This window comes from Aythya ferina, assembly GCF_964211825.1.
Source record: "Aythya ferina genome assembly, chromosome: 5".
NCBI classification, from domain to species: domain Eukaryota; kingdom Metazoa; phylum Chordata; class Aves; order Anseriformes; family Anatidae; genus Aythya; species Aythya ferina.
The window spans coordinates 41,840,854-41,854,953 of NC_140301.1; the positions used below are offsets into that span (position 1 = coordinate 41,840,854).

The following is a 14,100-nucleotide window of genomic DNA, read 5'->3' on the forward strand; positions in this document are numbered from 1 at the left end:
TTTTGAAGGCACTCTGAAGTCTTGTTTATTTATTTAAAGTACAAAGTTCATGAATTTCAGTGTAGATGAAAAGCTTGAGCAAAACCAGGTAAATAAAAAAACAAAAACACACAACCTGAAATTCCAGGAGGGAAAAACAAGTTTTAATTCAAAATCACATTGAGGCTACAGAAATTGCCAGTAAAGATGGAAATCGTGGACCTAATTCATCCCTGCTGGACCCCCGCTGATATTAACAGATTTACTTCAAGAATGATTTTGACAAAACGCAGTTAATGAATTTTCTTTAGCTACATGCCTCACACAGTAATCCCGTAATTGTACTGCTGTTCTATGTGTATTCTGTTCTTAGTCGGCAGCAGGGATTAAAATAAAAAAAAAAATAATAAAAAAAAAGAAATTTCAGGTTGTGCAATTACACTCTTCTGTACTTCCGATGAAGGCAGAGCCATTTTCTTGGCACTCGATATGAATATTTTTCCTCATAAACGTCTTTATAGGGGATATGCCATGTGTCCCCTGTAGTCTGTACCACAATGTCATAACTGAAAGCAGGCTGTAGGATAAAAAAACAAACAAACAAACTTGTTTTTAGACTTTCCATGATATGCTACTGAAATACCATTTATAGCTAGTTATAAGTTCCAACATTTTCCTTAGAAATCTCCATGGATTCATCTCTTTAACAACTCTCATTTATTTCCCCACAACAAACAAATTATAAATTTTAGCACTGAAGGAAAAACTAAAACATCTTTCAGTATTTTGTGGTCTAGGGGTCATTATAAATGGCTAAAAAAATACATTTTTAATCTCCACCAGATAATAATGACTTGAACATAATGCACTGAATTTTCAGAGAAAGCAAAGTTTTTCTGTTCGGTTAAATGAAATCAACTGGGATTTAGCTCAGCGTGTGGAGTTTACCAGTTTGAACTGATAAAGTACATTAATGACATCCTGTGTTTGTTCTCCCACTGCACCTCTTTGCAGAAATGATTTGCTCTATGCCGAGGAGGATATAAGAAAAGGGGTTCTCAATAGCACGTTCCAAAGCAGCCAGCCAGCCAAATAAAAACTATTCTTCTGGTCTACTCTGTTACAGATATACTAACTCAGCATACATAACCCAAATAGAAAAGATAATTGGTTTGCAATTATGGCTCTCAGAACACATTTTAACTGTGTATGTATAATCTTGGAAGTCTACAACTGGGAACGTGTGATACGCAAAACCTGCATGGGAATTAAGATGTGAAAATTACTAGCCCTGCTACAACAAAAGAAAGAAACAAAATGCAGCTAAAGCTGTGTTACTCAGGTAACCCTGCATCCAATTTTTGGTTCCATAGAAAGAAATGTATATGGCAGCACTGAATGAAAGGCTGTCAGTCTTACATGCTTATAAGCCTGTATCTCTGCAGTCTGACTGAAGTGATGAACATTAATTTACAGTTTTAACTCGAGCAGCAAGGAAATGAATCTGCGTATGTGCAGTATTCCTTTAAGCCAGCAATAACAACAAAGAGGGATCAGACAGCAAGAAACTGTAGGATATGGAATGGCACGTGATGAATTTTTCCCTAGAAAAATCTTAGAACAGCTGCACTCCTGTTAATATACTTTCATGGATCACGAGGACTTCTGTCTCCTAAACAAAAGCAGTAGAGCATTCTGCTATACAATGATATAATGCTTGGTATGCTGTGATTTCAGTAGCTAAATATCGACTACAAACATGACTATTCTGGGCTCTCTTTCATGAAACTTTACAGATATGTTAGGATAATATTACAGTGAATACTGAAATGCCTGTATTTTCCAAGGGCTGCTTCTTTAACATTAACAAGTCTGTGTCATGCCTTATGAATATAGTGAATTTTCAGTAAAAATGGAAGTTTTGAGCCAAATCCACCTCTTATATTCCAACAAAAATCTTTTTGCCTACTGAGCTTGAAATCATATATATTTAACAAACACGCTTTGTGTGCTTTCTGAACGTAGAAGAAAACTTACCAAAAATTTCATAGGATTTCCTCCTACAGAAGGAAGAAGGACTATTTGGTGTCCACGCTGCCACTTACGGAACAGATGACGTGTCAGGCTGTCGGAAAGACAAGCTTTGTGATCCCGGAGGAAGTCTCTCGTAACAAACTTGCAGCGTTTGCCGGATCGAAGAGTGGCATATAACAAGAAGGCATCATCTTCAGAACTTAACAAAACAGATGGAAAAGACAGACATCATTCACAAGGCGGTAATTGGCTGCAGGAAATGAATCAAAGGCTGATCTGGGATTTATTCATCAGCATCACTGAAAATTCCCACTGCTACTCTAGGCTCCTGATAAAATAAATAACTTCTGCTTACCATGAGGCACCAGAAGTCAGAGATTACAATAAAAATTGCGTGCTACACAGAGCACTCTTCCCTCTCATCACTGTCTGGTAATATAATGATATCATCTTTTGCTATAAAACTTAACAGTACAGTATGTGGAACAGAACTACTGAAACTAGTAAGGGTAGCCCCAAAACATTTTTGGAATGCAAACAATAATCACCCACCAACAGCATGAATCTGTGAGTCTTTGTCACATGGGTGAATGAACTTCCAAAAAGGCCTGACAATTATTTGCAAAATGTATTCAGTATTAGCTGCTGTTAAACTGAAATAGTTTTAGGGAAAAACCTCTAAAAGTTCATTTATAATGGGCAGGAGTTACCCCCTGGCTGATGAAGGTTCAAAGCAGAACTTTGCTTCAAACAACTTACTGATTGCTATGGATTACTCTAATAGTTCAAGCAACATGACTTGAGATTAATGGGGCTCTCCTCTCCATCCTTTGATAACTGTGTCCCCTTTGTTGGTGCTCAGATAGTAGAAAAGAAAGCAATGTGGTTCAACAGCAAAGAGGACAAGGGCAAGAACTAGAAAGGTGATGCAGGAGAACAGATCTGAAAGAAGGAGACAGAAGAGACTTGGACTGGCTGTTGGGACAAGCAACGTGTTCAGAAGTTCTGGGAACTGGGAGAACACAGGAGCAGTGGCAGAGACAGGCAAATGATCAACAGAGCCCAAATCAGATGGAAACTAGGTGGAGCTGGCACTGAAGGAAGACTGAGACTCATTATAAAAGCAGGGCAAGGAGGGGGACACTGGGGTGGAGGCAGAGACAAGTAAATAATTTACAGTCTTGGACAAGCTTGAGTGGACAGGAGCAGTCAGTCTGTTTCCACTCAGAAATATTCTACCGCAGGAGCAAAAGGGAACTCCTTGCTCCAGACTCTCCACGTTCCTCTGCTACCAAGCATCACTGGGCAGGCACAAACCTCATCTCCCTCTGAGCAGGGTTACACAGCAAACCACGACAGTTTACTGAGGTATGCTGTAAATTCAGGCCAGTGTGATCCTTGGTGGTGCTTTCAACAATTACATATCATGAGAAACCATACAGATGTCAGCCCAATTCTAAGTGATGAAATTTTACACAATGCATCTTTTAATATGTATCATTGTTTGCAGCAAGTATAGCAAGGGATATGTTTCTCTTGCACGTATAAAACTGGAGATACAAGTAAAGGTACTAAAACCTATAGCTGTTAATACTGACTAAAGGCACATAAATCAGGTGTTGATCTCTGTCAAGCTTAGCCTCTTTCTTCAACTTACATATTTTCAGCAAAGAAGAAGTCTGCCTTATTCTGCATCTCCTTCATAATCTCTCTTTTCCAGTTTGAAGAGTTGACCAGCATGTGTTTGCGGCCCAGCACAAGCAAGCGGGCATTGTTTTTTGCCAGGCAGTTGACAGCCTCAAATAGCTGCAGAAAACAAAAGCAAAACCAGCAATTTCCTTAGCTGTAAGACAAGAATGGCAGGAAACACTTTCACATCTGCATGTCAGGTAGACGGACTTCTGGCATACCCTCGTTTCCTACAGTTCTTACCTGCAACACAAGTTATGTAGATAAGTAACCCGAGTCCACAATAACAAAGGAAACAACAACAACAAAAAAGATTGTAGGAAGCTGTTCTCAAAACACAGAAAATGCATTGCTATTTTCAGCCTTTCCAGCTCTTGCAGGTTGACATGCCTGCATTCAGTAGGAGATTTCAGAAATCCAGAGCCAGCTGAGGGACCTGAATCACTTTGGGATTCAAGTAGTATTTCGCCCTGGGAATGATTCAGCAGAGAAGCCTTTGTTGGTATTGGGGAGGACCGAGCCCCAGCCTCACAGCCGCTCCAGCCCCACCTGTTGTCCAAACTCCAGAACTGCATCTGATCTGGGCTGTCCTGTGGGGAAGAAGCAAGCTACAGCAGAAGGAAATTCGTGACCTCAGGAATAAGGGTTTGTGAAAGCCACATCCAGGCCAGCCTCCCACTTATGAACCAACATCCTGAGGTGACAAATTCACTGCGATGCTGGCAGCTCTTCAGAGGGACTTTTTGCCTGCCTCTGAGCTGTGCCAGTTCAGCAATATGTGCTGCTCTGGACGGGCATCGGGGCCACGACTGCTGCCTTGGCTTCCCCTCCCTGCTTCACCCAGAGGTGACAGCACAGACTGACCTTCAGCCTGCAGACTGGTACCACGGTTTGGTCACAAAGCAATGCTGTTTGAATACTGCCCAGAAAGAGGAAAACTCTTTCTTGAGACTGAACATCGTGTTTGAAGGCCAAGGACTGTATGCTCAACCTCCAGGGAAAGGTGTTTCCTAATGTGCAACTCTGTTTGCTGATGTGCAATCTCCCGATTTTACTCTAATCCCCCTTTATAGCTTTTCTAGCTACTTCCCTCTTCCTTATTATCTCTTCTCCCTGCTATACCTCCAACTACCTTTCTCTTTCTCTTGTTCTTTCCTCTCCTTTTATGATCATTATCATTATTTGTTATCATCAGCCTTTGTTCCAGGAAATAGAAAGATTTTTTCTTGCAACCCTAGAGTACAACTTGGCAATGCCTTTGGTTTGACCTACCTGGAAGTAGCAGTGGAAGGGGTACTCCCACTCATTCTTGTCTCAAGCCACACATTGCCACCACTTCAGTGGCACGGGATCTAGCAATGTCCCAGCTACCTGTGAGCTCACCAATCCAACAAGAGATTGTTTTATTCTCTGCAGGGCTGAGCTTGCAGCCACACTACTGAAAGACCTGACACAAGGGGAAATTATGGGAAGAAATCACTGGAGGTAGTGAGGCCAGCAAGTGTGAGTGCCCCTTTCGGCAGAGGACCTGCAGTCAGCTCAAACCAAGTGTGCCACGTATCTGGCAGTCAGATGGACCTTCTTCTCCTACAGTTTATTAGAATACATGGTTCTCTACTATGAAGGGCTTCTGGGAAAAAAAAATGAGGTGTGGGTATAAATTAGCTACAGTTTTGCAATGGACAAACTCAAACCAGCCTTAAATCTTAATAAAATCAACTGGACTCACCATTAAAAACAAACAGAATCTCCTGCTTGCATAACAGCATGTTGTCCCTCCTCTAGTTGCCACAAAGATTAAACTTTACTTACACAAATAAAACATAGAAGATAGAAATTGGTTTTGATTTCACAAGATGCAAATAATTTTGTTCTGCACACCCCCTTGCCTGACACAACTTTACAAAACAGCATTTCATCTCATTTTGGGCTTGGGCACTTAACAAGGGTGGTCTACAGAGAGGCACAGAACTTATGTGGGGGGTTTCCCTGAGTGTGTCTACTCCCACGCCTGGCGGCTTCTCAAGAAAGGAAGACATGAGACACACAATAATAACACTCGCTTTAGTCATAGAGGAAAATCAACATAGTACTGTTAACGAAGAAGCAGAAGTAGTGATATCTCGCTTAGAAAGAAAGAGTATTTTATTAATCTCATATTTCCAAAAGTTAGAGAGTTGTTATCTACCACTACACAATGCACATTTGCTATAGGCAGCAGCTTTTTTGTCGAGCTCTATGAGCAACAGCTCCGTGTAGAGGCACCCTCTGAATGTTCCCACACTAGCTGGGCAGCAAACCTCAGATGTTCAGCTGGATAATTGTTCAAAAAGCAGCGTGTGGAAAACATTTAAAAATGTGCAGCACACACATTCCCCACGTTATTCATTTTCTCAAGAATGAGGATTACAAAATTAGTAAAAGAATGAGCTTTTATAAATATATAACAGATATTATAATAGCATATATAATAGTAATACCTAGTATTATCACTATTTACAAATATTATCTTTCAAAATTGGTCAGCAGAGCATATGAAAACCTCATTTTCTCTGAAAACTAGAACTGTGAACTGCCATTTTGCAGGGAAGAGAAAATGAGCATGGTTAGGCTGACTCCTTCAATTCACGTGGCCAGATGCGGCTGAGCCAGAGAAACACCAGGAAGCTGTGAACTGCTGCTGTGCTGCACACATCACTGCCACGCAACAAGGTACTGCAAGTCCTACCGGATTATATAAATAGTTATCACTTCATTGAGTCTTATTTCTTTTCCTCTGACAGTGCACATCAGGGTCCATGCTTCTTTCTGAACCAGAGACATTTTAATCAACTGTCTGTAGAGATCACTAGATCCCTCCCCACAACATTCATGCTCATTAGGAGCTGCAGAATAGGATCTGTTTGCAATCCCTTTCAATTATCAGCTATATTTAAATAATCACTGTGCTGTCCCAGTCTTCGTTTAATGAGGTCTTTCTCAAGCTTCTCCTAAACACCTCACCGACAACGTGAACAGTTTCGTGTTCACAGCAGGTTAGCAAATTGGACTCGGATGGAGCCAGGGTGCAGTCACAAGGAAGTATGAAACTGCACACAGATCAGTGCTAGAGTGCAGACCACTGCTCACATATGTATGGTATCTCCCAGCGTGGATCTTTGAAGCATTTTGCTATTAATTTTTATAGGAAAAGCATAAAATGGATGCATGTGTACAGTGTGCATGCTCTGATTCTTATTTCTGCACCCTAAGCTGTGGATCAGTGGAAGAGCAGCAAGCTCGTACAGTAGCCTGGCTGAGTGCATACATTTATCTTTCCTTGGGACAGTCCCGGAGATAAAGGCAGGCAGCTATTTCCCCACAAGTAAATGAATATTTGTTTTGTATCTGCACCAATGCAATTTCATGGAATTTCCCCTCCACCACCACGCTCCTGCCCTCATAGCACAATGCACCTTTTTTTTTTTTTTTTTTTTAATTTTTCAGTTGTGCTGATACCTTCTTTTCGTGGGGCCATGAGCTCACACTCAAGGGCAGAAACTCCTGGATCAGAGGAACCAGAGAGCACAAACCCCACAGCAACCTGCTGGGGTTTAGCCACGTTATACAATCCCACATTACATAAGCCCAAGCTTTGCTAATGTGAAATAGAGCAACTGAAAATGCTGTAGCTGGTAATTTTATATTTTAAAAATCATCAAGTTATACCTTAAAAGAATCACTTTTCAGGTGAGGATTAACTATTAACATATTTGCATTGGAAGGGAATGCTTCAATACCAATTCCTGGGAATAGTTCTGCAGCAACCCCCATGCCCAATTCTGCACAACTGAACAAGGCTAAAACACCGGAGTTAAGTTGAAGGGGCAGACAGTCCTCGTCCCATTGGAAAACATATCCTCATTCTTTTAGCTGTACAACAGCCTCATGAAGTAAATGCATACTTAAATCTCCGTTTTACACAAGTGCATGATGCAGCACAAGGAAGGTGGGTGAATTACTCCACCTCATACAGGGAACCATGAGCAGAGCAGGGTACGGATTTCCTACAGCCAGTCATCTACTCTCATCACTTGATCACCCAGCGCCACGTGTCCCTTTTCCAAAGGTTAGCTTTCTGTAAGACAACCTTTCTCCTTGGACACTGCCGGTGTTTTCCCATTTGGCGGATGGGAAATCCCTAAACGCTGTGCTCAGAGGCACACCCTTTGGCCCTCAGCAAAAGGTGGTGGCTCACCTGCCTTCAGCTATAGCAGGAAAAAGAAACCAGAAAGTTTAAATCAGTTTAAATTTTTTGTTAATAAATCATGTGAGACATTTTCTGAACATTTGGTTTTACTGGTTGCCATTTAAAAGCAAAACACACCTACGGCCTGGTATCTGCTAATAACAGCAACAAACTGCTGAGTGTTGCTGCTATTTATTTTCACCTGCTGTCAGTGCTGCCTCCCACCCAGTCCCGGAGCTGTGCAAGTGCAGAGGAAACCTAAAACCACCCCACTGACCACAGGTACAGAGCTGGCCTGAGCACACCATCAAGCGGGGCTGAGCATGAGCGCTCTCCATGGGGTTATGCAAGGGAACACTTCCCACCATCAATACATTTATTTGATTTAGTTTGATCATTTTTAGTTCCCTTTTCCAGATTGCAGATAAAGAAGCTCAAAAAACATGTGCACTTAAGCGCCACACAGGAGAGCAAGCCGTGCCGGGACATGGGAGGTATTTCCCCAGCACGACCAGTGCAGCAGGGAGGGCAGGGTGTTGCCTCCCAGAAATTTAACAACCAAACCAACCTAATCTGTCACTTTTCCACCAAGCCCAGTCATTTCGCTGAAGCAGATTCAACACCATTATCAAAGCAACAAAGATAATGGAAGCTGCTTCTTATATTCCCTACATTATTGCTGATGACACGGGGTAAATTAGTCTCAAAGTCCTCAGTGTAAATTAGTCTCAAAGTCCTCTTCCCTCAAATGCAGAGGCTGCATACACGTTTCTTGGTTTCCTGCAGATTCCCTTCCCCTGAATAGAAAGGGGCAGCTACTTAGAAGAGAAAGTGGTAATGGATAAATAAATAACAGCAGAAGCTCGAGCAGCCTGGGTTACTACTGCTGGAGACAGGCAGTACCTAACTCTTGGGAATTATCCTCTGCAATACTGGAGGTTTCTGTAGTGCTGCAGTTACAATGCTGTTGGGAATATTTGTATGCCGTGTTACAGCACGACTGTGCAGATTGATGCAACACACACATCATCATGCAAAACTCTACCAATGACACCACTTTACACATCAGGACAGCAATCACGCAACGCTTAACATGTTTCTACCTGTCTACGTTGACTCCACACCTAGAAATGCTGTATCCTCTCCTGAGCACGCACACACACACACATGCCTTAACTTCCATGACTCATTAGAATTTGCGGTTCACTTTTAGGTGCCAGCTTTTGCTCTTGCCTTCACAGCGAACTCTGGCAACCAAAGGCAGAGTATGGATTGAACAGGAAAACTAAACCACAGCAGCAAAGATATACAAGTTGATTTCACATAGATCGAGGACGGTACAGCAGCCTCAGTCTGCCCAGAGGAGATGATGCCCAAATGCAGCTCTGCTGTTTGCAGAGAAATTGTTATTCAGAGGCATCCAAGGGATGCTTCTGCAGCCAAGTGCAACCTGACTGTGTACCAAGACCCTTGGTGTTTCAGCAGGTGCCGATGTTCCCGTTGACAGCAAGTGCATCCTGACTCGCGCCTTCTTGATTCCCGAGTACCGTGGAGAGTAAAGCAGAGTTATAAAGAGTGACCTTAAACGGATTCAACTTAGGAACAGAAGCAATAGCATGTTTTATATTTTCCTGTTTACACAGTGTCCTGGATATTATCCCAGTAATAGAGATACCTTTAATTACTACTATACTTGACTTCAAGTGAAGGTGGAACCTGCTCAAAATAATCTGTGAAACAGCCCTGAATGCGGAAGTAGCATGTTCATAATTAGACTCTGGCATTAAATTCTGCTGTATTATAGACTACAGGTAAATTTTCCAATTCCAAACAAGCTTGGAGAGACACCTCTACAAAACAAACTTCTGTAAATTACCGTTACATTTAGAAAAGCTGTTGCAGATTTCTTCTATGCAATGTGAAGACAGGGATAGGTCCCCATCCTTCCTAGCAGAGATGTGAGTAAAAATAAAAAAGGTTCTGAAATAGATATTTTCTAATATATAATCTAATTACAGACATATCCTGCAATTATACCCAAAAGGCATGATGAGCAGTCATTGGATAAATAGCAAACCAGTACTTTCTACAAGAATCAAGTGGGATGCATGCGGAAACCAAGGACATCATATATACAAATTATACAAATCACTTTATTTGTGTGTGTGACATGAAGGATAGGGAGGCAGGTGCAGGACCATCAGCTGGAAGAAACACCAGCTTTTTGGAGTCTGTTTTTTCAGAACGGATTGCTGCTTTGAAGATCTCAGGCCCTTCTCCTCAGACCTTATGCCTCACAAACCTTGTAATGTCACCATTCTTGAATACACTTATGTCACTCTGTTTGAATGGTGGTATTTTCAAGATAATAGAATCCTAGAATCTTCAAGGTTGGAAAAGACCTCCAAGATCACCCAGTCCAACCGTCCCCCTACCACCAATGTCACCCACTAAACCATGTCCCTAAGCACCAGGCCCAACCTTTCTTTGCCCCCAGGGACGGTGACTCCACCACCTCCCTGGACAACCTGTTCCAATGCCTGACTGCTCCTTCTGAGAAGAAATGTCTTCTCATTTCCAACCTAAACCTTTCCTTACAGAACTTGAGGCCATTCCCTCTTGTCCTATCACTAGTTACCTGTGAGAAGAGGCCGACCCCCAGCTCCCCACACCCTCCTTTCAGGCAGTTGTAGAGAGCAATAAGGTCACCCCTGAGCCTCCTCTTCTCCAGACTAAACAAGCCCAGTTTCCTCATGATCTTCAGATGAGTAAAGGTCAACCATGGATAAATAAAAGAGAAATGGATAATGATAACGGTTAGCAAAGCATGTTATTAAATGAACAATGCCAAGAACTCCGAAATGATGGCTAAAGAAGTGATTAGGAGCTGGAGAACTGCTGATTTTCATAGTATTAATTTGTAAAAGAGAAAAACAGCTTTGTTCTTTGACTCTTACAACAATTTAAGACACAAACATTCCTTAGTTGCATAACTGAATTTTTGAAAGTTGAGTTTTGAAAGTCACTGCAGTGCCAGTTAAGTTTCTCAATCCACAAAAAAATCTGCTATGCAGCAACAGGTTTAGAATCACATGGAGACAAAGAAACAGTAATATTTTTGTTAAACATCTACAACAGCGTTTTTTTTTTATCATTTAAAAAATTATACCATTGATTTAAACATGCAAACTGACCCATTGATGTTGGCTCTGTAATTATGAATTAGGCATAAAGATCATGACAAAGTGTGAGTTTGAAATCCAAAGTAGCATTTTTGACAAGGCAACAACTAAAACTGGGAAATGTCCATATTCACAAGGAAAATTTAGTAACACAGTCATTTTCTGCTTTTGTCACAAGTGTAGCAATGTAAAACTTCTTTAAGACTTCAGGAATTCAGAAACTCACAACCCACAGCAGCAGTCACAATCAATAATCTGAAATCCCCTCCTAGGCTGTTTGACCTAAGTGATCTCAGATGCTGCACCTCTCTACCACAGCCTGCATCTTCTACTACCCAAAGCATGTTGAAAAAAGGAGAGAGCATGGGTGAGAACTACAAAACTAGGCCATCTCACATGGCTCCTGTTGTTTTGGCTCCACAGTCTCTACTTGGCTGCACGACTTTGAGGGGCAAAAAGATTAGCCACGTGGCTCCCAACCCTGTTTCCCATCTACCTTATTTCCTGCAGCTGTGTTTGTGGTAGAGAACATGGAGACTTCTGCTGGGAGAAAAGCAGGGGGGAGCACAGTTGCTCTGTCTATAAGCAATCAAATTCATCTATATACACATCAGAGGTTTATTCTTATGGACAGTCACATTTTTAATATAAGATGTTATTCTGAGACAAAACCAGGCAATAAAAGATGTAGGTATGATACAAAATATGGCTTATAAGCTTGGTTCATCTATTCCAAATGCAAACAGTTTTAGACTTTGTTTGTTCTCCCTGAAAATTACACCCTGAGGTACTTCTGCAGAAAGTAAGATCAAGCACCTGTGTCACTCAAGTCTTTTCAGGAATGAAAGCACAATTTGTTGGAATGCAATTCTTTAAATATTAAGGATAAGAAGTCTCTCTTGCATATGTTAAAGCTTTAAAATATACTCTTGCCCAAGAGATTAATTCTCCAGAAATAATGACAGGCTTGCAATATCATACTTAATAATTCCTGGATTCTTCCTGTCCTGGATAACTCCTTCCTCAGAGTTAAGTATCAATACCATAAATTAAATAGATAATTTTTTTCCTCAAATTGCAACTAAAAAAAGGAAATTCTAATGATAAAAGAATGACAGATTTTAATCACCTTGTTCTTTTCATAAGGTTTATTATGAAATCCAGAGAATCAATTTACACAAGTAGATCTGCTAAATCATGGCACAACACCCCTTCCAAATTTCAATAAATTCTGTTTGGAAGACTCTCTCTTAAACTTCTTCTCAAGCCATGTTACTCAGGTTATGGCTCAAGACATTAAAGAAAGAAATACACCTACGTTTCCAGTTGTTGAATGACTGAAACTAGTAATTGATGTTCTGGATCAAAACTTAAGTTCATGCAAACCTGTAACCTATTTCTTTAAAAAATAGTACCAAATGATTCCATTACCCTTATTTTAATCCTTTAACCTCTCCTGTCTTCTCTATTTTTTCTATGTATCCGATTTGTTACATACTTTCATCTCTCCTTTTATTCATCTCCTTTCTTGCAACAAAGAAAAAACAGCAAGATCTTCACAAAACTCATGGGGCATCTTACATGGATTTTTTTTTTAATTCAGACTTCTCCTGAGAATTCACTATTTTGTATCAAAACCTGAGGATCTTCAAAGTATGAAAGATTTATCAATATCAACCCTTGACACCCAGGAAATGAGATAGGTGATTCTCTCTATCAGTGATTATACAACAGTAGGAAAATAAGCATATAAAAGTTCAAAGGACACAAAGTCTGGCTTATGTGTTTCCACATCTCAATACTATCCTTTGTTCTCATTCTTGAATTCTTCCTGCTTGTGCTGCTGTTTCTTCAACAGTACCTTCTCACTGTTCACTACACATAGTTTTATTGCACTAAGTACTGCATAAATATCCCCATTATTTTCATGAGCAAGTAAGTTATATATAAATGAAAAGGTATAAGGTTTTACTTATTTTTGTATAGGCTACAGAAGTAAAACTTCATCTGTCAGTGATATAGACAGAAAATATATATGGAAAAGTTGTCCCAGCTGAAGTCTCAACTTCAGGAGTCAGCCATCTTTCACTGGAAACCCAGCTTGACATTACACTGGTATTTTTGCATTTCTACTATTTCTATAGCAGTTATATATAAAAAACTTATATAAAAAACTATCATTTCTCATTGTAGAAAGAATGTAAAAAGCTAGCTATTAGAAAGGAATATTTGTGAATTATATGCAGCTGTGCCAGTCTTTGATCTTGACAGGCTGAGTCAGAAGCTATGTTTAAGCACTGAAAATCCAAAATGTGAGCAGGACCTCTGGGTGTTGGTGGCAATGGCGGTGGGTCGTTATGAAAATGAAAACACAAGATCGACTGATCTTTTCCACAGATAGGAAATAACTTGGTGCAGGACTGAAATCAGCTTTGTAAGACTGAAACTGACAGTTTAAAAGATACCAATGTTGTAGCTCTCACCACTGTCCCATGCAGATGTCTGAACAGCGTCACTGACCTAGTCTGATGCTGTGTTTTCCCCCTCTCCCATCTGTGGTTCAAAAAGCCCCAGACGGTACTTTTATTCTTTGAGGAAAGGTGCTGCACCAGATGGGGAGATCAATGTTATGGCAGGCACTGCCTTCATGCAGTACAAGACACAGTAAATCCGTGCTTCTGCCGTGACAACCTACCTTTTAATAATCTAGAGACTTACAGAAAGACTTTAAAATACAGGCTATTTCTGTGCTCACAGGTAAACAGGCCTATGGTCCAGGTAGGATGGCACAGTAACCAACGGAACTCATCCATAAATCAACTGCTTGCAATAAATAAATAAATAAATAAATAAAATTAAACTACAGTATGAAGCAAATATTTATGACGCAATTTTCACACGATTTTTGTTCTGTTTCTTATTCCTACTATTTTGCATTTGCCTGCTACAGATTACTATGTAGAGCTAAAGAGGCTACCTCCAAAACCA

The 14,100-nt window shown here is 40.6% G+C and overlaps 1 protein-coding gene across 1 annotated transcript in view; it reads right to left on the minus strand.

The window, feature by feature from the left end:
• Positions 1-121: 121 nt before the first annotated feature.
• The window catches only part of PRORP (protein only RNase P catalytic subunit), a 45,425-nt gene continuing 31,446 nt past the window's right edge, over positions 122-14,100 (minus strand). Inside the window, exons 6-8 of the mRNA XM_084520582.1 lie at positions 3,671-3,819; positions 2,017-2,212; positions 122-556 (exon numbers count right to left, since the gene is read on the minus strand). Coding sequence (XP_084376708.1) covers positions 416-556; positions 2,017-2,212; positions 3,671-3,819 — 486 coding nt within the window. The 3' untranslated portion in view covers positions 122-415. The remainder of the gene's footprint in view (positions 557-2,016; positions 2,213-3,670; positions 3,820-14,100) is intronic.